The sequence below is a fragment of the Lampris incognitus genome, chromosome 3, assembly GCF_029633865.1.
Source record: "Lampris incognitus isolate fLamInc1 chromosome 3, fLamInc1.hap2, whole genome shotgun sequence".
In the NCBI taxonomy this organism is placed as follows: domain Eukaryota; kingdom Metazoa; phylum Chordata; class Actinopteri; order Lampriformes; family Lampridae; genus Lampris; species Lampris incognitus.
In genome coordinates, this window is record NC_079213.1 from 105,318,512 (window position 1) to 105,343,903 (window position 25,392).

Genomic DNA, 25,392 nt, shown 5'->3' on the forward strand with positions numbered 1-25,392 from the left:
TCTTTCTCCTCAACTGTACTTGGCCAGTTACCCCAGTCTTCCGAGCCATCCCAGTTGCTGCTCCACCCCCTCTGCCGATCTGGGGAGGGCTGCAGACTACCTCGTCTCCTCTGATACATGTGGAGTCACCAGCCGCTTCTTTTCACCTGACAGTGAGAAGTTTCACCAGGAGGACGTAGCGTGTGGGAGGATCACGCTATTCCCCCTCCCCACCGAACAGGTGCCCTGCCCGACCAGAGGAGGCGCTAGTGCAGCGACCAGGACACATACCCACACCCGGCATCCCACCCGCAGACACGGCCAATTGCGTCTGTAGGGACAACCGACCAAGCTGGAGGTAACACGGGGATTCGAACCGGCGATCCCCGTGTTGGTAGGTAACGGAATGGTCCGCTATGCTACCCAGACGCCCTAGAGACACAGCATCTTCAAGTATGCGTGCATACTATTACCACTCTTACACTACGGATCTAAACAACCTACACTGTCTAACTAGCCATCACTTTTGAAACCCCCAGTTGAAAAAAAAAGCCCACAATATGAAAAAAATAACAAAGCAGATTTGTGTTATAATTTCTTCTCTCGATATAAAAATATCCCCGTTTGAAGTGAGAGAATCCGTTCCTAAAGTGCTCTGTGCCGACAGCCGAGGCCTGCGAGGCGACGCTGACAAGATAAAACACCGTCAGACGGTCCCCCCGTCGCCTCGTGTGGATCATATTGACTAAAGGTCACTTTTCTGCTGCCTTCAGATCTGTCACTCATGAACGACAGACCTCACATCATCATGGGGATTAACCTGTCATTTCAAATCAGCCACATACTTTCTCATCATTCTCTTATCAATCCTCCCCTACGACCGCCACCCCACCAATCTCTTCCCCCGAACATGGCCGGGAGACAAACGACGTCAGTAATTAGACATGTCACCGTGATCTTTCTCATATTGTCTTTGTCCTCACAATTCCTTCCAGGCATTTGATCTAATGGCCAAATAACACGGAGCGAAACAGAAAAAGTGACAAAGTCACCTCAGTCATTGTTTAATGGGATTTAGAGTTTGTCACCTTGGCTATTTCCCCTCAAAGCCTGTCATGTCTCATTCAGCCCTTCATATAGCTCAAGAGCCTATTGAAGTGATTTCTTGTTGGAAGTCCAAATTTCCAATTTTAAAAAGAAAGGTGGGGTGTCAGGGTAGGATAGCGGTCTGTTCTGTTGCCTACCAACACGGGGATCGCCAGTTTGAATCCCGGTGTTACCTCCGGCTTGGTCGGGCGTCCCTACAGACACAGCTGGCCGTGCCTGCGAGTGGGAACCCGGATGTGGGTATGTGTCCTGGTCGCTGCACTAGCACCTCCTCTGATTGGTCAGAGCGGAGCGCCTGTTCGGGGGGGGGACTGGGGGTGATAGCGTGATCCTCCCACGCGCTACGTCCCCCTGGTGAAACTCCTCACTGTCAGGAGAAAAGAAGCGGCTGGCGACTCCACATGTATCGGAGTAGGCATGTGGTAGTCTGCAGCCCTCCCCGGATCAGCAGAGGGGGTGGAGCAGCGACCGGGACGGCTCAGAAGAGTGGGGTAATTGGCCGGATGCAATTGAGGGGAGAAAAAAAAAAGGGGGGGGGGATAAAAAAAGAAAAGTGTTCAATTTGATCAAAGATTATTTAATACATACTGTCCTGTGACAGTAGCAATAGAACATGACTGAAGTGGGTAAATGAGCTGCTGTCAATACGATTTGACCAAACTATTACAGTTACAGTAACTACAGGGACACAGTGGGTCAACCTTCAGCAGTGTATGAAACTACAGTTACAACGTCTTGATGCATGCTCAATAATCCAGGTAAGAAAACCAAAGAAGGTTGAACCAGTTCATCTGGATGAACTAAGTGACGTCTTCAGTCTCGTCGATCAATCCACGGATTACCAGTTTGACAGTTCATCGAATGCGGTAATTGTATTGGTCACAAATTCTGGTCCATGTGTAAGTAGTGTGAGGTAATATAGAAAATATTATCATGATCAAACCATGATATCCTGTTACATATGCTGAAATGTCATGTTTAAGAATCCTGCTGAGGTTCATCACACTGAAATGTTTGGTAAATTATAATATCAAAGCAGAACTAGTTTTCAAATAATGTCCCCTCATATATTTCAGGCCACATTATATGAGAAATTTTAGGTCATAAATTCTCATCATTAATTTAGACAACAAAAATCAAAGGTGCATTGATGAATGTTATCAGTGCATATGCCCCGCAAGTTGGGCATGAGATGGAAGAGAAAGAAGAATTCTGGAGTGAGTTGGATGACGTGGTGGAGAGGGTACCCAAGGAGGAGACAGTGGTGATTGGAGCAGACTTCAATGGGTATGTTGGTGACGGAAACCGAGGTGATGAGGAGGTGATGGGTAGGTATGGTGTCAAGGAGAGAAATGCGGAAGGACAGATGGAGGTGGATTTTGCGAAAAGGATGGAAATGGCTGTGGTGAATACATATTTCAAGAAGAGGGAGAACACAGGGTGACGTACAAGAGTGGAGGAAAGTGCACACAGGTGGACTATATCTTATGTAGAAGGTGTGATCTAAAAGGGATTAGAGACTGCAAGGGGTTGACAGGGGAGAACGTAGCTAGGCAGCATCAGATGGTGGTCTGTAGGATGACTTTGGAGACCAAGAAGAGGAAGCGAGTGAAGACACAGCCGAAGATCAAATGGTGGAAGTTGAAGAAGGAAGACTGTTGTGTGGAATTCAGGCAGGAGTTAAGACAGGCACTGGGTGGTAGTGAAGAGTTGCCGGATGGAGGGGCAACCACTGCAGAAATAGTGAGGGAGACAGCAAGGAAGGTACTTGGCATGTCATCTGGACAGAGGAAGGAAGACAAGGAGTAGTGGAATGAGGAAGAGGTTGGTGAAGAGGAAGTGGGATAGTCAGAGAGATGAAGAAAGTAGGCAGGAGTACAAGGAGATGTGGTGTAAGGCAATGAGCGAGGCGGTGAAGGCAAAGGAAAAGGCGTATGGTGAGTTGTATGAGAGGTTAGACACTAAGGAAGGAGAAAAGGACTTGTACCGATTGGCTAGACAGAGGGACCGAGCTGCGAAGGATGTGCAGCAAGTTAGGGCGATCAAGGATAGAGATGGAAATGTGCTGACAAGCAAGGAGAGTGTGCTGAGAAGGTGGAAGGAGTACTTTGAGGGGCTGATGAATGAAGAAAATGAGAGCAAGAGAAGGTTGTATGATGTGGGGATAGTGAATCAGGAAGTGCAGTGGATTAGCAAGGAGAAAGCGAGGGCAGTTATGAAGAGGATGAAGGTGGAAAGGCAGTTGGTCCTGATGACATACCTGTGGAGGCATGGAGATGTTTAGGGGAGATGGCAGTGGGGTTTTTAACTAGATTGTTTCACACAATCTTGAAAAAGAAAGTGAGAGGATGCCTGAGGAGTGGAGAAGAAACATACTGGTACCGATTTTCAAGAACAAGGGCGATGTGCAGAACTGTAGCAACTACAGAGGTATAAAGTTGATCAGCCACAGCATGAAAATATGGGAAAGAGTAATAGAAGCTAGGTTAAGAGGAGAGGTGACGATCAGCGAGCAGCAGTGTGGTTTCATGCCACAAAAGCGCACCACAGATGTGATGTTTGCTTTGAGAATGTTGATTGAGAAGTATAGAGAAGGCCAGAAGGAGTTATATTGTGTCTTTGTAGATTTAGAGAAAGCATACGACAGAGTGCCGAGAGAGGAGGTGTGGTATTGTATGAGGAAGTCGGGAGTTGCAGAGAAGTATGTAGGAGTGGTGCAGGATATGTATGAGGGAAGTGTGACAGTGGTGAGGTGTGTGGTTGGAATGACAGATGGGTTCAAGGTGGAGGTGGGATTACATCAAGGATCGGCTCTGAGCCCTTTCCTGTTTGCAATGGTGATGGACAGGTTGACAGACAAGATCAGGCAGGAGTCTCCGTGGACTATGATGTTTGCGGATGACAATGTGATCTGTAGCGAGAGTAGGGTGCAGGTTGAGGAGAGCCTGGAGAGGTGGAGGTATGTACTGGAGAGAAGAGGAATGAAAGTCAGGAGGAGCAAGACGGAATACACATGTGGGTGAATGAGAGGGAGGACAGTGGAATGGTGAGGATGCAAGGAGTAGAGGTGACGAAGGCATTTGAGTTTAAATACTTGGGGTCAACTGTTCAAACTAACAGGGAGTGCAGAAGAGAGGTGAAGAAGAGAGTGCAGGCAGGATGGAGTGGGTGGAGAAGAGTGTCAGGAGAGTGATTTGTGACAGAAGGGTACCAGCAAGAGTTAAAGGGAAGGTTTACAGGATGGTAGTGAGACCAGCTATGTTATATGGTTTGGAGACAGTGGCACTGACGAAAAGACAGGAGCAGGAGCTGGAGGTGGCAGAGTTGAAGATGCTAAGATTTTCATTGGGAGTGACGAAGAAGGACAGGATTAGGAACGAGTATATTAGAGGGACCGCTCAGGTTGGATGGTTTGGAGACAAAGCAAGAGAGACAAGATTGAGATGGCTTGGACATGTGTGGAGAAGAGATGCTGGGTATATTGGGAGAAGGATGCTGAATATGGAGCTGCCAGGGAAGAGGAGAAGAGGAAGGCCAAAGAGGAGGTTTATGGCTGTAGTGAGAGAGGACATGCAAGTGGCTGGTGTGACAGAGGAAGATGCAGAGGACAGGAAGAGATGGAAACGGATGATCCGCTGTGGCGCCCCCTAACGGGAGCAGCCGAAAGTAGTAGTAGTTATTTAGACAACAACACTGTGTATCACATGACAGTATCCAAATTTCATCCCAATGCAATACTATTTTTTGATATAATTGTCCAGCCGTATGTGTAAACAGATTTCCCTACACCAGCTGACTTAACTAATCTAACTAGTCCTCCACTGTCTGGTTAGAGGTGAAATCAGCTGCTGTAATGCTTGGATGTGGACCTGCACATGGCTCTCTGTGGCACATGACCAAGTATCACTGATGTAAAGGTAAAATTACTAGAGTAAAAGCAGGAGTTAAACCTAGTTGTGTGTATTCTTTTAATTTTATGTTATTTTATTTTAAAAAAATATTTTTGGAGGGGGGTTCTGATAAGCGCACTGAATTTAAACTCATTTGTAGTTAAGAACTTACAGTCTACTTTTCCCACTTCTGCGTGCCCTTGCCATACTTTTCCTCTGGACCAGTAGCAGATTTGGGTACTATGGGCGACATGTGTGGTCGCCCAGGGGGCATCTTGCCGGGGCGCCCACACAAAAAAATGTGGAACTGTGACATATGCATGATCGGTTTCTCGACCACTGCCAGCGCGTCCATAGAGGCAAACTAGGCAATTGGCGAAATGTGGGCCAACTATTCCTGAGCAAAACAGCAGAGTAACCAATAGCAGCAACAGCAGGCCTGCCAGGCAACATGTTCCGGAAGCACAATGATTTGCTGAGCAATGTGTAAATCACGCTGCACCTAGAGTCGCCTTCCTCCCCCAGCTCTCTAGAGCAGATGGCAGCCTGGCCTACTGACACCAATATGTCCGCTGCATACACTTCTGAAAGCTTTATTTTCTCTCAAGTTGTTATTTAAATTGCTAATGATATGTGCTTGCACACATTTCATGTGTGTGTGTGTGTGTGTGTTTGACACACATGATAAAGTGGTGTATAAGAGAGATTTGCATCTATATGAGGAGGTGAAATTGGATTATTTGGACAGTAGCTATACGTGCTGTCATTACTCTGCTGCAAAGAATTTGGAAGCAGGTTACTGCAGTTATAACGCGGACCTGTTTTGTGTGTTATTTGCATATGGATCCACAAAACGCCCGCAGATTAAGTCACGCATACTTTTTTACACTTTGAGCACACTAGCATTGCACTAGACTATTTGCCTTGTGTATGGCATATTGGCCTTTGTGTGTCGCTGGTTTTTGCTTTATGTGTATGGCTTATTGGTCTTTGTGTGTTGTTGCTGGTATGGTACGCTGCAATAGAGGGGTTTTTCACCTGGAGCAGCAGAAGTGCATGTGCTAGGTCCTGTTGGCGACCATGACCCTTCTTGACCTCCTGATATTTATACACGAAAGGGAGCCCTCGGAAATTTATCCAAATTTGCGGACTGCTGTCACAATTTGTCTTACTCTTCCAGTGACGGCAGCTGCAGCAGAGAGGAGCTTTGCAAAGCTGAAGCTCATCAAATCCCACCGGAGGTCCGCCATGTCACAGGAACGCCTTAGTGCTGCCATCAGTATCCACCACGCAGTGTGCTGGGCAGACTTCTTATGGTGACGTCATTGATGGCTTTGCATCGAGGAAGACAAGAAAGGTCAGGGTTTAGATGACAGTTGTGCGATTTAGTTTTGGGGTTTGACCTGGCGGCCTGTCCAGGGTGTCTTCCCGCCTGCCGCCCAGTGGCTGCTGGGATAGGCTCCAGCATCCCCGCGACCCTGAGAGCAGGAAAAGGGGTCTGGATAACGGATGGGTGTTTGAAGTGAAATAGTGTAATAATCAGATTCTTTGTGTGCTACTCTATTTGTATATTTGTTGGATATAGGATTTGTGCAATTTGGTTTTGTATGTTTTTTGTTAGCAATAGGGTAATAGTGTGATAATTCGATATTCTCTTTTGTTTATTTGCATTTACAATACAAACAAGCCACACAAGCTGGAGCCGCCCCTGCTCTGGGCTGTCCCGGCGGCAAATGAGGGGTAACTCAAGTCAACAGCCTTGTTTTGTCCAACTGTGCAGCACAGAGGTGTAATGTTCACAGACAGTCATTGGTACAGCTGATGGGAACAGGGCAGAGACGTGGCGGACTCAGAACCACTATTCCCTATCAGCCTCGTTTTACCCATCATCCTCATCATCATCATCATCATCTTCTTCATCACCACCACCACCAACGAACACAAACACATGGGATGAAGGTTTGGCGCCTGACAATATTAAGAGTGTGAATGCACCCTGACGCCGTAATAATCCGACGACAGACGTGAACATTATCATGAACGGGGACATTATTGTTATTATTATTATTATTATTATAATTAACGGGAAACAGAAAGGTGAACCGCGCGGTGTCACGCAGCAGCAGCAGCGGCTCGGTACTTACAGCACTGCAGGTAAATACACCTCAGTTTCCAGGGTCTGTCCTGGTTTCTCCGCCTCACTTTGACAGACAGGGTGGTTAAACTGCTGTCTGGGGCGGGACAAGGGTTTGTCTGGCTCATTAGCTCCTCTGCACCGGTCGCCATCATCCTTCCTTCCTACCCCCTTCTCGCGGTCTCTCACTCTTATCTCTCCATCCGCGCACCTACGGAACGGAAGCACGCGCTCCTCCGGCGCGCGGGGGGGCGGCTGGGGGTGCGCGCGCATGTGCGCCGCGTCGTCCAATCGGCGCGCGGGAATGCAAATGAGGCGTGTGAAGGAAAGGCGGAAGGCGGACGACGTGCCGGAGCGGTATCGAGCAGACGGGCATTACTGCACGCTGCCGGGGTAACGAGCACTGCCGGCAGCCGCGGCTGCGTCGTTTCTTGTCGGGGGTTTTTATTCCGCGCGAACTCCTCCTGTCTTCACGAATGGGCTCGAACCATTGACGAGAAACGTTCAACACCATTCGTTCTTTTTTATATTCACTTTTTTAAAAATTTTATTGGCTGCGCCATATTTACAACCGCTTTATTAAAATATCACCCATAGTCAGATGACACGTTTATGAAAGGCGTTTGGCTTGGGAAGGATTACTGTACATTACCTATCTGTGACGTCAGCACTATAATGTTATAGGTCCAAAAAAAAAAGAAAATCATTTTGTAATTTCCTTTCTTGTGTCAATTTCCTTCTGGTTATCCGTCTCACTTGCGGAAAAAGAGAGACGAATGAAAGATGTGATTTATTGCATGAAAATTTGAACAAGACAGACGGCGGAAGTGAGGACCCTATAAGGTCACGCCAGAAGAATTTCATGCTCATGTAGAAGACCACCGTGCGCTGGGAGAGCAGGTCTCACTCGTCCCTCTCATGTGAAGGGCTTTAGACAAGGAAGGGCAGGTGAGCATCTCGGGTAAGGAATTACAGGAGCCAAACGTCTGTCAAAATACGCAGGGGGTCCAGGACCCCAAAAAGGTTGAGAACCACTGCGCTACAGTATATTGTGAAGTGGGCAAATAATGGACTTCTCAGCAAACCTTTCAGAGTTAACAAGCAAGCTTTTAACGACCGCAAGCTAAACTAGTCATAACAGACACAAGTTCGTATTGGTCTCAACTTAATCCTTTTCTTGGCCACAGAAGCGAGCTTATCTATTTGCCTACTCTTTGCCCTCTTGTTTGGAAATAGCATTGTAAACTACTAATAAGACACGTTAGCCCCTAGCTAACGGGTCTGACCCTTTAGCCGAGCGGTTAGTGATGTCGCCTTGTGGTGCAGTACACCTCGTATCGAATCCCGCACCGGGCAAGAAAATAACCGGTTACAGCATGTTGTCTAATACAACTTCTCTCATAACGTCCCCATTGCCTTTCACCACACCCCCTCTATCTGTAACAGATATGCCCGTTTTAACATGTTCGATATCCCACAACATAACCAAAACATCGACTCTTCAGATGCATCGTGGGTAATATGCAAATGAACTTGGAGCAGGAACACTCTAGTAGAACTGACCACAATATAAAGGACTCTCCTTTATTCTCGGTTTCAGCCTGACTTCTGCTCTGTCTGTGTATGCTGACTGATGAATCTATAATATAATAAAACACCTCTCTTGTCAACAGCACCTAAACAGACCGAGGCATGGCTCTTTTCTCAACCCTAAAGTGTTTTCGGTTTTTTTTTTTTTAATTTAAGGTTTATTTGGGGAGGGACAATGTACATTAATCAACATTCGAAACAAATGTAAATGTACCTGAGTTAGCTCAGAGGCTAGTTTCCATCAGCAGTCCCTTTGCCTGATGTTGTTAGGCATCCTAGGATAATGAAACAGTACAAAAACACCCCATACAACATAGTTAATATACAATGTCAGAAAAGCAAGAGCTCGTCTGCATCTTGCTAGTCTCTGGTTTAAAAAACTAGCTGCTGTGCTAGTTGCTCCCAGCATGCAAACAACATGCTGGGAGAAATTAAAGTTAAAGTTAATTAAAGTTCAATTAGCTCAGACATGGCTGGTTTGTGTGACGTTGTGACCTTATGATCAACCTACCTCAAAACCGGGTTTACACAAAAGGAAAACTCATGGCACGTCAAGTCACGTCCCACTTATTTGTATAGCCCAAAGCCCAATATTAAACATTACAAATTTGCCTCAGGGGGCTTTACAGCGTGTCTGTCTTACAGCTCGGCATGTCTTTCATTTGACAACATAAGACTACTCATTTTCATATTAAATATGTTTTCCCAACAGTTAAGAATTAATTAGTCACTGGAATGAGCCATGATTGCTAAAAAAAAAAAGGACTACATTTTTGCACAAACAAAAGTGACAGTAGAAGATTCCCATAAGCAATTACACATTTGTGAAGCCAACAGACTACCTTTTGAACAAGATTGTTAGTGTCCACAATCATTTACTGGTCTTTTCTGAACCATGCAGTGTCAGTTTAGTGTACTCCCTGTTCCCTTTGTTAAAGACAAATGACCTTTGTCAAATGGCGGTGCATTTTGTAAGATCTAGATGAATTTATCAGATTCAGGTGTTATTGACTGATTAAGATGGCCTCCCTTAAGTTAGCCATGCTAACTTACATGCTGATATGCTAGTTATGTGATGCTAATGCCAAATTGCTAGCTGCTAAAGTCCAAGAGCCAACATGCACACTAATTAATTAAATCCTATTTGAACAGAATTACTTTTTTACTGGGGAGGTCCTGTTTAGTAGTTTTCATTCTAGTGGTCCAATGGTATGTATTTGTACAAGATAACGTAATTTCACCCAAATCTCTACGCATACAGCTGATGTAAGCATCATTATCCAAAATGTTTCACCATATGAAATGGGAAAGCTCCATTGCAAAGGTTCTTGCGGGATGAAAGTAACAGATTTCACTGGTAATTCTTACAATTACAGGACTTCCCCCAGGAAAACCAGTTAGAATTGGTCTTAGAGGGTAATGCAACACATGGTTTCAACTTGACTGCCCAGTAGCCTGTGGATACTTTTGAGAAATGCAAATTTTTGGGGTTTGGAACAGGGTGTTCAAAAAGGCTGCATATTTGGACGCTGATAGTTTTTAATCTTTTTTAGTTTCTACTAGTTTCTGCCAAACTTGCCCATAATCTTGGTTATTACATCTCCAGGGATGGGGCTGGCAGTGCAAGCAGGGATGAACATTTAACCAACAGAGCACGTGTAATCACTGAAAGCTGTTGGGTAATGTTGTCTTGGCTAATGTTCAAAGTAGGCCCATCTTTTTGATCCAGCATATAGCCATCTCTACAGCTCAAAAACATGATTTAGGGGCGTCCGGGTAGCGTGGTGGTCTATTCCGTTGCCTACCAACACCGGGGATCCTGGTTCGAATCCCCGTGTTACCTCCGGCTTGGTCGGGCGTTCCCACAGACACAACTGGCCGTGTCTGCAGGTGGGAAGCCGGATGTGGGTATGTGTCCTGGTCGCTGCACTAGCGCCTCCTTTGGTCAGTCGGGGCGCCTGTTCAGGGAGGAGGGGAAACTGAGGGAATAGCGTGATCCTCCCACGCGCTACGTTCCCCCTGGTGAAACTCCTCACTGTCAGGTGAAAAGAAGCAGCTGGCAACTCCACATGTATCAGAGGAGACATGTGGTAGTCTGTAGCCCTCCCCGGATCGGGAGAGGGGGTGGAGCAGCGACTGGGTCAACTCGGAAGAGTGGGGTAATTGGCCGGATATAATTGGGGAGAAAGGGGGGAGGGGGTTAAAAACAAAAACAAAACATGATTTAAGGTTAATTACCCTTTCATAATCATAAAAGCGTAGCATTAAGTACTAAATACTCAGTATTAAGTCATCAGATAACGAGTAAGTTAACATCTATTTAGCTAATGCCCAATTTTGAGAAAAACAAAAAAACACCCTTGAGTCTAACAAGCACCATCTAATTATGCCCACTAAACCTCTATCAAAGACCTTTAAAACCAGATGAGATAGCAATTACCCAGTGTTGACAAAGGTCATCTAACTAGCAGAGGGTGTCCTTTGCCAGCAGCCATACCAACATGTACCCTGGCTCTGCCAAATGATGGAAGCTAATCAGGTATAGGCTTGGCTAGTACTTGGATGGAAGACCTCCTGGGAAAACAGAGTTGCTGCTGGAAGTGGTGTTGGTGGGCCAGTAGGGGGCAGTCTTCCCTCTGGGCCTAATAAAAAAAACAACATCAAATATCAAATCCCCAGTGCAGTGATGGGGACACTGTGCTACAGGAGATGCCATCCTTCGGATGAGCCGTTACACTGTGGCCCCGACTCACTGTCGTCATTCAAGATCCCATGGCACTTATCGCAAAGAGTAGGGGGTTCCGGGTGTCCTGGCAAAATTCCCAACCTGGCTCTCTCCATCTGGTCACCTAATCATCCCCCCATGTAACTGGCTCAATGAGTCCTCCTTCTCCACCTCAAGCTGATGTGCGGTGAGCGTTCTGGCACAAAATGGCTACACATTGGTGGTGTTGAAGTGGGTTACCCCCTTCATTGTGAAGCGCTTTGGTTGTCTAAAAAGTGCTATATAAATGTAATTATATTATTATTATGACTGACTTGTTGCATTGAACATCTATAGGGTTTTGTGTTTTTGAAGTTTTTTGCTTAAAGAACCTTGCTTGAATATTAAAGATCCAGTCCAATGGTTTTAATTCAGTCTAAAAGGTTTTGCTGTAGAACGTTAATGTTAGGAGCTTCAATTTTCCGTGGTTGGAAGTTTCATTTGATTTGTTGTAACTGTTTTAGCTCCGCCTCTCTGAACAGCCAGTTCTCAGCAGGTTGAGTGGGCGTGGCCCTGAGCTAACAGGGCTATCTGTTGATAGCTAGCTAGCCAGCTCACTATTGCGAATGATGTTGCTAGACAACTATTCAAAAACAGACCAACTGACAGACAAATGACACATCGATTCTCTAATCAAATCAGGGTATTAAATGGCGCCAATTTATCACCATGAGCAGATTGGTTTTTCTGAAATGGGTTAATTATGTCGAGAACAAGGAGGCTGGTTTCTAAAGGGGCTTTAGTCATGTTTTCACAACCCATCCATCCAATCTTAACTGCTTATCCTGCTCTCAGGGTCGCCGGGATGCTGGAGCCAATCCCAGCAGTCATTGGGCGGCAGGCGGGGAGACACCCTGGACAGGCCGCCAGGCCACCACACAGGGCCCACATACAGACACACACACACACACACACACACACACACACACACACACACACACACACACACACACACACACACACACATTCATACCTATTAGTATAGCTGATTCACCTGTCCTACATGTCTTTGGACTGTGGGAGGAAACCAGAGCACCAGGAGGAAACCCATGCAGACAGACGACGACGACCCCCAAGGATGGACCACCACGGGGCTCGAACCCAGAACCTTCTTGCTGTGAGGCCACCGTGCCACCCGCTGTTCAAATATTTTGGGCAACTCCACATTATCAAATCCTCTGTTAATAATTACATCAAAACATGGAAAACATGGTTTTCATTAGACCCGATCTCTCACTTGTACAGGGATAGCATAATCACTATCTTCTGAATCATTTTTATTGCTGATCGGATGAATAAAGCCAGAGGTTTCCCGCAGTCCACTTTTATGATAGAGAGTTATGGGTTGTTGTTTTTCTTCTTCTTCAACTAATTGATTTCATTTGAGGCAATCCTCTTTAAACCCCTCTTTTGCAACGAGATGTCTGTGTGTAATACGACTGACCAGAGGCGACAACATCACACCCTGAATATACCATTCCAGTTTGGTGATACGCAGAACTACACAAAGAGAAATTTTATTGCTTGGGTTTTGTGTTTTAGGAAGAATCTGAATTTCACAGCAAAAAACAACAACAACACTTCATCGTCCCCTTGAATAAATACATTTAAGAAGCTACGCGTCGCCGCGTTGCCAGCTCACGTTCCTCGCTAAACAGAAACTGGATATTAACACGGTGACCAACTACAGAGATTTGATAACAGTAAAGAATAAAGTCTAAGTGAAAAGAAAAATGTAAGAGCACCTTAAAAAAACCCAGGGCAAAAAAAAAAAACTGCTGACGTTTCATTTAAAACAGTAAAACCACAGAGCAATTAATAACAGCTTTAGTGCAAATTTTACGATCTACAGACTCTGAAATCCATTAAAAATCATGCAGCATTGCATATTGCCATTTGCGTGGCCGTTCAAAGTGTCAACTACATAATGTAGTGTGAGACACTTAAGAGACTCGTGATTCCCAACCTGCCGGGTCAAGACCCCCAGTAGGCCGTTAAAAGGGTTTGGCTTGAGGGGCAGATGTATTTGTGAAGGAGAAACATATCATCAGGGTGACGGGTATTTGTCATCAACATTTTGTGCAATAGTCGAATTGAAGCGTCTCCGATTACGGCGAATGTTAATCAAGTTGGCCTCTTGACTTGGGAGAAAACGGAAAATCGAACCGTTCTCTGGTGTCGCAGCTCACGTGGTGGACGTTCGCAGCCGCTTCACTGTGAGGGGTCACGGGGCGGAAAGGTTGAGAATCACTTTACATCCTTACGCACAAAGGTGTAGGCCTGAAATTGTAGCAAAATGGTTTCACTTCATCATGCATTCTCCACGTAACGCAGGCAGCAGCAGAAGTACACGTATTCATAACATACTGTATCATGTAACGCAACATCATTGTGATCACTTTCACCCTTAAACGTCTACAATTACTACGCTAACCAACTACAGCACAACGTCACATGTATTTCAATGTCCGAGCAACATTCTGCAGAAAAGCATCACATAGGAATCAAGTTGCTGGTATATGTTTGTTTTTTTAACCCCCCCCCCATCCCCCCTTTTTTTCTGCCCAACTGTATCCGGCCAATTACCCCACTCTTCCGAGCCGTCCCGGTCACCGCTCCACCCCCTCTGCCGATCCGGGAAGGGCTACAGACCACCACATGCCTCCTCCGATACAGGTGGAGTCGCCAGCCGCTTCTTTTCACCTGACAGTGAGGAGTTTTACCAGGGAGACGTAGCGCGTGGGAGGATCGCGCTATTCCCCCCAGCCCCCCCCCACCCCACCCCGAACAGGTGCCCCGACCGACCAGAGGAGGCGCTAGTGCAGCGACCAGGACAGATACCCACATCCGGCTTCCCACTCGCAGACACGGCCAGTTGTGTCTGTAGGGACGCCCGACCAAGCCGGAGGTAACAAGGGGATTCGAACTGGCGATCCCCGTGTTGGTAGGCAACGGAATAGACCGCCACGCCACCCGGACGCCCTAAATTGCCGGTATTTCATCCCTTTGGTTTTGCTGTTCTCGAAGTAATCAAATTTCCAAGTTACCGTGTAATTCAAATGTTGCACCGGTTGATTTTATAATAATAATTCTGCAGCAGACGTTGTGTCTCTCCATCGACATCAAGCCCTGACTCAGAATTACTTTGGCCAAACACAATTTTACCTAGATTGCACCTAGAGACTTTAAAATGGAAAATAAAATTTCCCCCCACTTTCACGGCCTGTAGCCCAAAGCACGGCTCAGCTTTGACTGAAAGATTTCACAACAATGTCTCAACACTGAAAATGTCCGTTAACCACACAGACCGTCTGTATCAAAGCTGAGTGTGTGTGGTTTCTCTGAAGTTCCTCACATCAGTGAACTGAGACCCAGTAAAAGCAGAAACAACTTGAATACCAGCAGGCCAGCGTTTCAGCAGTGGGTGGCAGTGGCGGAGTGGGTAGGTCTTCACTTCTAATGAAGAGCTGTAAAAACTACTGACACTACTTTTTTCTTTTTGCTAACTGACATCGATTGCAATTTCCAATATTAAAGCATTCATCAGTTTCCGACAAAGGCACATGATTTAAAGCTTTATTAAAATTGTAATCCCTGAAGGGACTCTTTCGGTTTTGTTTTTTAAGCAGCCCGCGTTCGCTTGAAAAGGCTGGATTAAGAATAAAAACATTTAGCTACGTCACATTCATAAACAATTGACAACAGCTGCTGCAAAATTCCACATAGTATGGCTGACCCGAAACCTGAAATTATATATATATATATCAAAAAAGAAAATCACCAAAGTCATTCAAATACTTCATCATTAAAAAAACATTCCTAGATTGGGACTACAATCATAAAGACGAACTGAAATGGATTTTTCCGAAGCCGGGTGGGAAAGAGGCTGGTGACATCCTGTATCAGTGACTTTGTTTAAAATTTAAAAAAAAAACCCTTTAGAAGGTGACAGCTGTAAAAAAAACGACCCAGTGTTGAGAAAAGACGTTAAAAAGCCGTACCGCGGCGCACCGCATCCCATCCCATCCTACCACGGGACACGGCAGGCCGGTGCAGACGACTCATCAGGACACAGCAAAGGCGGGACCATATGACAGAATCACAACCCGGTTCCTATGTAAGACACATGAGAATAAAGTAAGTTTTCTCTACGACAGAATGAGGGACCGGTCTTTGTAATCTACCGCGCTACATTTAGCTTTAGCTCCACCGCCACACACACACAGCTTACCTAGCTACAAAAGTTGCCAAGTTTTTAATCACAAAATTGTTTTCTCATTATCGCAGGTCTGTAAAATGTCATTAAGTATGAAAATAAACCGAAACGATCACACGCAGCATTCACTGCCGGGTATACGGATTTAAACGCGGCTAAGGGAAAGCAAAGTGTCACTTTGGAAAAGAAACTCGAAATGGAGCGCTCTGTGCCGAGAGCTTGTGAACGGGGCAAACACGAGTCATTTATCATTTCATATCTACATGAATTAAGGTGCTGTAATCTAAGCAGTTTGTGGGGGGAGGGGGAGAGCGTGAGCGGGGGAGAGCGAGAGAGATACATCCTCCATTTCCTGTCCCAGATTCTGTCCCCATTACCCAGCCCATTAGGCTGAGCTCTGCCCTAGGTTAACCTGGAGCTGCGAACAGGCCACATCTTACTGTACGCTCGCTGGAAGGAAGGACTTGAAATATTTCTGCTCACACGAGGAGAAAATGAGAGGAAGGAACCGACGGGGTGAAGGAGGAATTAAAGAGGAGGAAATGAAGAGGGCAGATAGGAAGAGTGGCAGAGAGCGAGAGAGGAGGAGGAGAGCGTAGGAAAGACGGGGTAAAATAAGAGGCGGATGGGACCGGGAGGAGAAGGATGGAGGGAGTGCCGATACGGAGGAAGGGTCTCGCGGTGCATAAGGCATGTCAAGTCATCCAGCCGTGGCCACTGTGTGCTGCAGTGTCAACCACCCCCCTCGAAGCCGTCTGCTCTGCACACTTTTCAGCCGGGCCGCACGGCGGGCCTGCGGGTTACCAGGTAGCAGGACTGAACACCGCTCTTCTTCTTTAAAGAGGCTAATACAGTCCCATGGCTGAGGGGAAGGCCGCTTCATTACTCTTTAAGTTAACGATACGGAGCCAGATGGCCCATTGTGGACTTTGCCGGGGGTGTGTGTGTGTGTGTGTGTGTGTGTGTGTGTGTACAGGTCGGCCTTTACTGCTGTTGGCAATAACAACGATCCCATCTCAGCCTCTTACAGTCAGCGGACAGGGATGACAGACTGTTATAATAACAGTGGAGCATCGTCCTAACTGCATGGGGACCAAGTGAGGATTTTCCCAAGGCCTCGTCTGCAAAGACGCAAATCAGATTTATTTATCTTACAGGTTTACTTCAGCTTTTCACCACCAGCGGGGGGGGGGGTGTCTACATTTTCTTTTCAGTTTCCCGTAAACAGGTTTGTTATTTGTTGAGGAGCGCATTCAAAGCTTATTTAGACTTTTGTTTTTATTTTTTAAGAGAAAAAAACCGAGTTTAAGTGTTTCCTAAAATTACATCACATCCTCATTATTTAGTTATTAATTATGTCTCATCCAATGGCAGCAGGGTTGAGTAAGGGGAGTCGGGTTTACTATTAGTTCATTTGAGGCTTCACTGCATAAAATGTACCACAATTTACTTAACAAGGAGCAGACAAGCTTTAAAACAAACTTGCCTGTCTGGGACAGGGGGTCACTTTGAGAAAACCATTAAATTTATTGTTGTCCAATCAGCATTCGAGTGTTTTAGTCACGGCCAGTTTTTTTTTGTTTTTTTTACCCAGTGTTTTTCCAGTGTCTTCGCTGTCTAGGGTCATTTTTTGTCACTTGAGCTGTTCTCAAACAGGTCCAGACCAAAGGTGACCAGGCGCTCGGCTGACTGGACGGCTTTGAGGATGAGGGCCAAAGAGCGGTTCAGCGAGCTCGGGTGAAGCTCCTCCCGCCACTCCGCATCGTCTCTGACCGCTTCGCTGGTCACATTACCGCCGCGGCACAGCACCTCTGCCGGGAAGCGCAGGATGGAGAAGTTGGGTGTTTTTCCTGGAAGGCTGTATAACAGGTTCCTGGGGGAGAGGGAGCGGGAGGGAGAGAGAGGGGGAGAGAGGGAGAGAGAGAGAGAGAGGGAGAGAGAGATGGACTAAACACCACAATACATCTGGCCACCAGCAGCCTTCTAGGTTTGACTTGTCAATCATTCAGTGGTGGAAGTTGTTTTGCCAGGTAACAATTTATGGGTTAGCTACACTGTTACTGTAACTACTGAAGACAGGGAACCATAAAACGAGGACACCGGATCTGTAATTGGAAATATGGCCTGGCTAATGAACTCGGAATTCAGGGGGCATCCGGGTAGCGTAGCGGTCTATTCCATTGCCTACCAACAGCAGGCTCACCGGTTCGAATCCCAGTGTTACCTCCGGCTTGGTCAGGCATCCCTAGACACAATTGGTCATGTCTGCAGGTGGGAAGCCAGATGTGGGTATGGGTCCTGGTCGCTGCACTAGCGCCTCCTCTGGTTGGTCGGGGTGCCTGTTCTGCGAGGAGGGGGAACTGGGAGGAATAGTGTGACCCGGCCGGCTCAGAAGAGTGGGGTAATTGGCAAAGTATAATTGGGGAGAAAAAAGGGGGGAAAAAACTCCACAAAAAAAAAGCAAAACAACTTAGAATTCAGATCTAGTATTCATAGGCATGTGTTGTGGTTCCCTGCAGGGCGTCTGCAGTTTGACGTACCCAGTGTTCTACCCACCCGCAACCGAGAAGTCTCTCTGTCGCCCTCAAAAACGAAAGGATGTATCGAAACAAAACCACACAAAAAAGTTTGCCGAATGGCCTCACTTTAATCGACTCGGAAGCAACAAAAACAACACATCAATTTGTTGGACTCTCGTTTGCCGCTGCTGTGAATGTTCCGATGGGGGACGGGTTCGGTGCCGTGGGGGGGGCTTTGTGTCAAAGTTCTGTGAGTCGGAGGCAATGGCAACTTTCACAATGAGTCTCACTGCATTTAACTGCTGGCTGCAGGGGCGATGTTTCTATCCTCCGGGGGGAGTCGTGTTTCACCAGTGTGAGCCCGCTGTTCAGGCTGGGCATCACTCAGGCTGTGATCTGACCACAATGGACTTGTTCAGACTTCACCTCAGATCCGACCTGATTCCAACTTTTTCCTCAATATGACAGCTCAAGGGGCGTCCGGGGTAGCGTAGCGGTCGATTCCGTTGCCTAACAACACAGGGATCGCCGGTTCGAATCCTCGTGTTACCTCCGGCTTGGTCGGTAGTGCCTCCTTCTGGTCAGCTGGGGCGCCTGTTTGGGGGGGAGGGGGAACTGGGGGGGAATAGCGTGATCCTCCCACGTGCGACGTCCCCCTGGTGAAACTCCTCACTGTCAGGTGAAAAGAAGCAGCTGGCGACTCCACGTGTCGTAGTCTGCAGCCCTCCCCAGATCGGCAGAGGGGGTGGAGCGGTGACCGGGACAACTCAGATGAGTGGAGTATTTGGCCGGATACAGTATAGCAGAGTAGGGTATAGTGTAGTATAGTACAGTATAGTAGAGTAGGGTATAGTATTGTATAGTACTCTCTTTTTTTTTTAGAAAACACGTGAGAGCATGTTTCCAGATGTGGCCCTAGATCAGATCCATATTCGACATGTGTTCATGCAACGCACGTCTGAAACACATCGGCCTGATTGGCTGTTTGAATCGATGCTGTGGCTTGAGAAAAGCTACCGACTGACACCGGTAGAAAGACGACGAGGTCTCTGAATGCAGGTCTGCTCAGGGTAGACGCCCCTACGCAAGCTTAACCTGAGGGCACATATCTCACCCATCCATTATCCAAGCCGCTTATCCTAAACGGGGTCGCGGGGATGCTGGAGCCTATCCCAGCAGTCATGGAGACACCCTGGACAGGCCGCTAGACCATCACACGGCACACACACACATACACACCTAGGGCCAACTTAGTACAGCCGATTCAGCTGACCTACATGTCTTTGGACTGTGGGAGGAAACCCACGCAGACACGGGGAGAACATGCAAACTCCACACAGAGGACGACCCGGGACGACTCCCAAGGTTGGACTACCCCGGGGCTCGAACCCAGGACCTTCTCGCTGTGAGGCGACCGCGCTAACCACTGCGCCACCGTGCCGCCCCGTATGGCAACCAGTTATAAAAAACAAAAACAAGGTAGCGAGTGCCGTCACGAGTTAGATGTCGTTGTTTGTTTGAGTCGTTTCACGAAGGTCAGTTCACACCGATACCAGATGCGTCTCTTTCAAAAAGGAATATAACAAATCAGACCTGAGCAACACACTGGAACTGAGCATTAAGGCCTGCAGTCTGGGAACGCAGCCAGTGTGAGCCAGACTGCCACCGGAGGTGGTCACATTCAATCACATTCACATCACAATCCGTGCCGTGTGCCTCTACACATTTAATTGTTTTCTCCTCTTCCTCACGCAGATAAGACATCTGCAGACAGACTGCATGCCAACACCAGCTATGAAACGGCGCTGTGCTTTCACCCTCTGCCTTATTTTCCATGACAGATAACAGAGACACGTCATTTGGGAATCATACCCTATCAATTTCTTCTTCTCGCTGTCACGCAGATGTAGGGCACACAAAAAGTGTGCACACACGTGAAGCAAACCACACAGACACCCACCAGTGAATGTACGAGTACAAAAACTACACACACAAAGACAGGCCTCTGGCGTGGTGCAGCAGTCATTTGTAGGTCAGGACGGTGGCGACTGTGCAGCGCCGCTCTCGTCGGGGCTGCAGCGCATTGATTTCTCTTCAAGTGGCTGAACGGAGTCTTGGAGCGTAAATGGAGCGATTCTTCATTTGTTAAGACACAAGCTGTGGGCTGTGAGGTCAGATCAAGCACAACGCTCCACTACAGGTTACACTCTAGCAAAGTCAAAACAGTACTACGTACACTGCACTACAATACTGTACTACACTATACCCTACTCTACTCTACTGTACTACACTATGCCCTATTCTACTATACTGTACTATACAATACTATACCCTACTCTACTCTACTGTACTGTACTATGCCCTATTCTACTATACTGTACTATACAATACTATACCCTACTCTACTCTACTGTACTGTACTACACTATACCCTATTCTACTATACTGTACTATACAATACTATACCCTACTCTACTCTACTGTACTGTACTACACTATACCCTATTCTACTATACTGTACTATACAATACGATACCCTACTCTACTATACTGTACTATACTACACTATACCCTACTCTACTATACTGTACTATCATATACTATACTACACTATACCCTACTCTACTATACTGTACTGTACTGTACTATACTACACTATACCCTACTCTACTATACTGTACTATACAATACTATACCCTACTATACTATACTGTACTATACTACACTATACCCTACTCTACTATACTGCACTATAATATAATATCGGTTCTATTACTATAGAAAAAGAGAAACAGAAAAAGGGCGTCCGGGTAGCGCAGCGGTCTATTCCATTGCATACCAACCCAGGGATCACCAGTTCGAATCCCCGCGTTACCGTGTTACCTAAAGAAGCGGCTGGTGACTCCACATGTATCGGTGGAGGCATGTGGTAGTCTGCAGCCCTCTCCGGATCGGCAGAGGGGGTGGAGCAGTGACCAAGATGGCTCGGAAGAGAGGGGTAATTGGCTGGATACAATGATCCCGGTCGCTGCTCCTCCCCCTCTGCCAATCTGGGGAGGGTTTGCAGACTACCACATGCCTCCTCCGATACATGTGGAGTCGCCAGCCGCTTCCTTTCCCCTGACAGTGAGAAGTTTCATCAGGGGGATGTAGTGCGTGGGAGGATCACGCTATTCCCCCCAGTTCCCCCTCCCCCCTGACCGACCAGAGGAGGCACTAGTGCAACGACCAGGACACATACCCACACCCGGATTCCCACCCGCAGACACAGCCAATTGTGTCTGTACGGACGCCCAACCAAGCCGGAGGTAACACGAGGATTCGAACCGGTGATCCCCATGTTGGTAGGCAACGGAACAGACTGTTATGCTACTCGGACGCCCCCACAATCCTTCTTTCTGGATGTGCCTTAGTATATCTGGATGTCTGCAGACTGGCAGACATCCAGATATCATGACCGGTTCTGAAAACGTAGAGCATCATCCACATAATGAGAGACGGCACGGGTGTTGTTGTTTTTTATTCTGTCATAAATGTATTTACTGTATTTACGTTAGACGACTGGGGAACAGTATAACTGATATTACTTTGCTGATGACTCCTGGCACACCACTGATGCCAGGGCCTCTAATCTCACAGGAGTTCATGCAACCCAATGTGAGGACAATCAGCCACAGGTGGGCTGCAAGACTCAAGAAAATATACAACAGAAATATGAGTGAACGCTTGTGTTTTGCTACTTGTTCCTCCTTCTGTGTATTTTTTCAGTCTCCTGCCTTACCGCACAATAAAGCATGGCTGTCATCGGCTATGGCCGCCGTCTGCTCTGGAAGTAGTCACTGATCCTCACACGTGACAGGGCAGAAGCTCCTGATGACACGTCGTGACTAGCAACTTCCTGTCTGCCCAAATCATCAGGTGAGCCGATAAGGGAGTATCTGTGAGGTCTGGTCTGTGAACCCTGCACACCACCAGGTAACCCGCTGGTCCAGGTCAATGCCACAAATCAGGACTTCAGCTCAGATTCTCAGGACTGGTTAATTAAGGGGCAAATTGTCACGATTTTGCCCTGTGATGGCCTGGCGGCCTGTCCAGGGTGTCTCCCCACCTGCCGCCCAATGATTGCTGGGATAGGCCCCAGCATCCCGTGACCCTACGTAGGATAAGCGGCTTGGATAATGGATGGATTGTCCCGATTTTCTCTGGCATGCATGAAGTCTAACTGGTCACTAAAGAGGGTAGGGACACAAGGACTTATTTTTCTTCTTCTTTAGAGTTGCAGCTAACACGACCCTAAAGCACTAACAACATGACACCCAGAGTACACACAGGCTAACCTCTGTCCTTCGTAGATTCTGGTCATGTGTTGATAAATGAAGTAGGTCTGCGTATCAACCAACAGATAAATCTTCCAGATTGCTTTTTTTTTTTGGGGTCGTGTCGGGGATGGCTGCAGGCCGGGCCGGAGAGGAGCAGATTGCGTGTCGACTGTGACCTCGCCGACCCAGCCCGTAGGCAACTGAGATATAAGGCCGAGTCAATACCACCGGCCTGCCTCCCAGCGCCACCTCAAGGTCGCATCAGCGTGTGTCTTCCAAAGGAGGTCAACCCACCCTGATGTTGTCTAAGCTTACGAAAACGTTATTGCAGTATTTAAAAAAACTACACACAGATGTCGCGTTGTATAGTCAAACAAACATACATAAGGATTCAGCCCAATTCAGACCACCTTGCCACCAGACCAGCTTAGTCTAAGGCCAAGCCATTTCCCTCCATTTTCACATGGTTGGATTTGCCTTTTTGGGAATATTATTTCTTTCCACTCCTTTTTTTGTTTTGGATCCCCCCCCCCCTCTTTTTCTCCCCAGTTGCCTATTACCCCGCTCCGTCCCGGTCGCTGCTCCACCCCCTCTGCCAATCCAGGGAGGGCTGCAGACTACCATGCCTCCTCCGATACATGTAGAGTCGCCAGCCCCTTCTTTTCACCTGACAGTGAGGAGTTTCACCAGGGGGACGTAACGTGTGGGAGGATTACGCTACCCCCCCCCCCAAACAGGTGCCCCGACTGACCAGAAGAGGCGCTAGTGCAGCGACTAGGACACATGCCCACACCCAGCTTCCCACCCGCAGACACGGCCAATTGTGTCTGTAGGGACGCCCGACCAAGCCGGAGGTAACATGGGGATTCGAACCAGCGAGGTAGGCAACGCAATAGACCACTATGCCACCCGGACGCCCTCTTTCCACTCTTTTGTGTGGGAGAAAAAAGGAAGGCCCGATGAAAGTCGTGGTAGTTAATCAGACGAAGAAAATGAATATAGAAAACAAAGATAAACCAAACCACACCAAGAAGGAATACCCTGCAGTGGTCAGACACACCACTTCCTCCCTGACCACCAGGCTGCCGTCAACATTCTGTGTGGAGGTATAAAACCACGAAGAAGGTCTTTTTTCCCACGAGTCTACCTACAGACATCTGCTATCGAGTGGTTTGGCCCCCGGCGGCCCGACATCTAGCTTTAATGGAGACCGCCTCCTGCTCCGCAAACACAACTAATTGGGTTTAAGCTTGGGCTGCCACTCCCAGGTGTCAGTCACACCAGAATGGGAGCATCCATCCACCGCTGACAGCTCCCGGGGTGTGTGTGTGTGTGTGTGTGTGTGTGTGTGTGTGTGTGTGTGTGCTGGTAAGCACACGTGTATGTACATGTGCTTTTGCGTTTATATAGGTTTGTGTGTGCAGAGGGAGGGTGTGTATTTGTGATTTTGTTTAAAGGTAGGACTAATGAACTAGTAGGATTTGCTGGTTGTGGTTTATAAACACATTCAAAGTTGCCCCCCCCCCCCAGCTCAATGACACCAGAAGGACACGCCCCCTGACCGCAGCTGCTAGAACACATCCCAGGGTACGGGATGTGTTCGCTCTTCATCCCCATCCTCTTCTTCAGCGCTCGGCAGCGGGTGAAAGGCAACCCCACATTCACTCTCGTTTTTGAACGAGCTTTGGCTGGTCGGCATTTCACCTCGCTATATGTGTGTTTTTTTGGCGCTGCGTCCGCCATTGTTGTAGCTACCGCTCGGATGCGTGCTCACCATCTCGATCTGGCACCTGGTCGCTACGTTTTTATCGTGTCCCACTGCCCAAAATTTAATGCCCAGAAACATCCCGTACACAACAAGATGAGAAAAACATATACAGATGGAGGGCAGGGTCTCTGCAGATACAGACACTCGCCACACATATCTAGTGGGTCATAAGTGATGATTGAGAGGGAGTTTTTTTTTTGGGAGGTGCCCCCCCCCCTCTTTTTCCGCCCAATTGTACCTAGCCAATTACCCCACTCTTCCGAACCGTCCCGGTCGCTGCTCCACCCCCTCTGCCGATCCAGGGAGGGCTGCTGTCTACCACATGCCTCCTCCGATACATGTGGAGTCGCCAGCCGCTTCTTTTCACCTGACAGTGAGGAGTTTCACCAGGGGGACGTAGCGTGTGGGAGGATCACGCTATTCCCCCCAGTCCCCCCCCCCCGAACAGGCGCCCCACCCAACCAGAGGAGGCACTAGTGCAGCGACCAGGACACACACCCACATCCGGCTTCCCACCTGCAGACAGCCAATTGTGTCTGTAGGGACGCCCGACCAAGCCGGAGGCAACACAGGGATTCAAACCAGCGATCCCCGTGTTGGCAGGCAACGAGATAGACTGCCATACTACCCAGATGCCTGAGAGGGTTTATTTTTGTATGAGTCTATATACTGATTTTTAGGAAAATCCCACTCGTTCTACACTTGTGTGTCTGTGTGCATCTTGGTACGTTACGTCGGATGACAACGAGGTGTTTGCCTTTATGCTCTTCATTTGAATTAGCACTGTACTATCCAGCTCCTTCCCGTCAACGCATCACCTTCTCTCTTTTCTCTTCCCGTTTCTCCATCCATCCGAGTCCGTCACATCATCGGCATCTGCCAGACAAATCTTCTCTCTCTTCCCATCTGCCAGTTCTGTTGTTCTCCACCTTTCTTCTCCACCTTTGACTCTCCTTCCTTATCATGTTTCTCTCTCTTCCGCTGCATCGTCTTGTTTATATAACATCTCTGTCTGTTTCTACTTCCTTTTCTCTCATTGATCTCCCTTCATCTTAAACAAGGTGTTCTCTCTTTTTTACTCATCAGTCTGACTCAGGGGTTTTCCT

At 47.5% G+C, this 25,392-nt stretch overlaps 1 protein-coding gene across 1 annotated transcript in view; it reads right to left on the reverse strand.

Moving 5' to 3' along the window:
- Window positions 1-17,303: 17,303 nt before the first annotated feature.
- The window catches only part of LOC130110714 (inactive N-acetylated-alpha-linked acidic dipeptidase-like protein 2), a 402,779-nt gene continuing 394,690 nt past the window's right edge, over window positions 17,304-25,392 (reverse strand). The window contains exon 15 of the mRNA XM_056277895.1: window positions 17,304-17,553. Within this exon, the coding sequence (XP_056133870.1) occupies window positions 17,304-17,553 (250 nt within the window). The remainder of the gene's footprint in view (window positions 17,554-25,392) is intronic.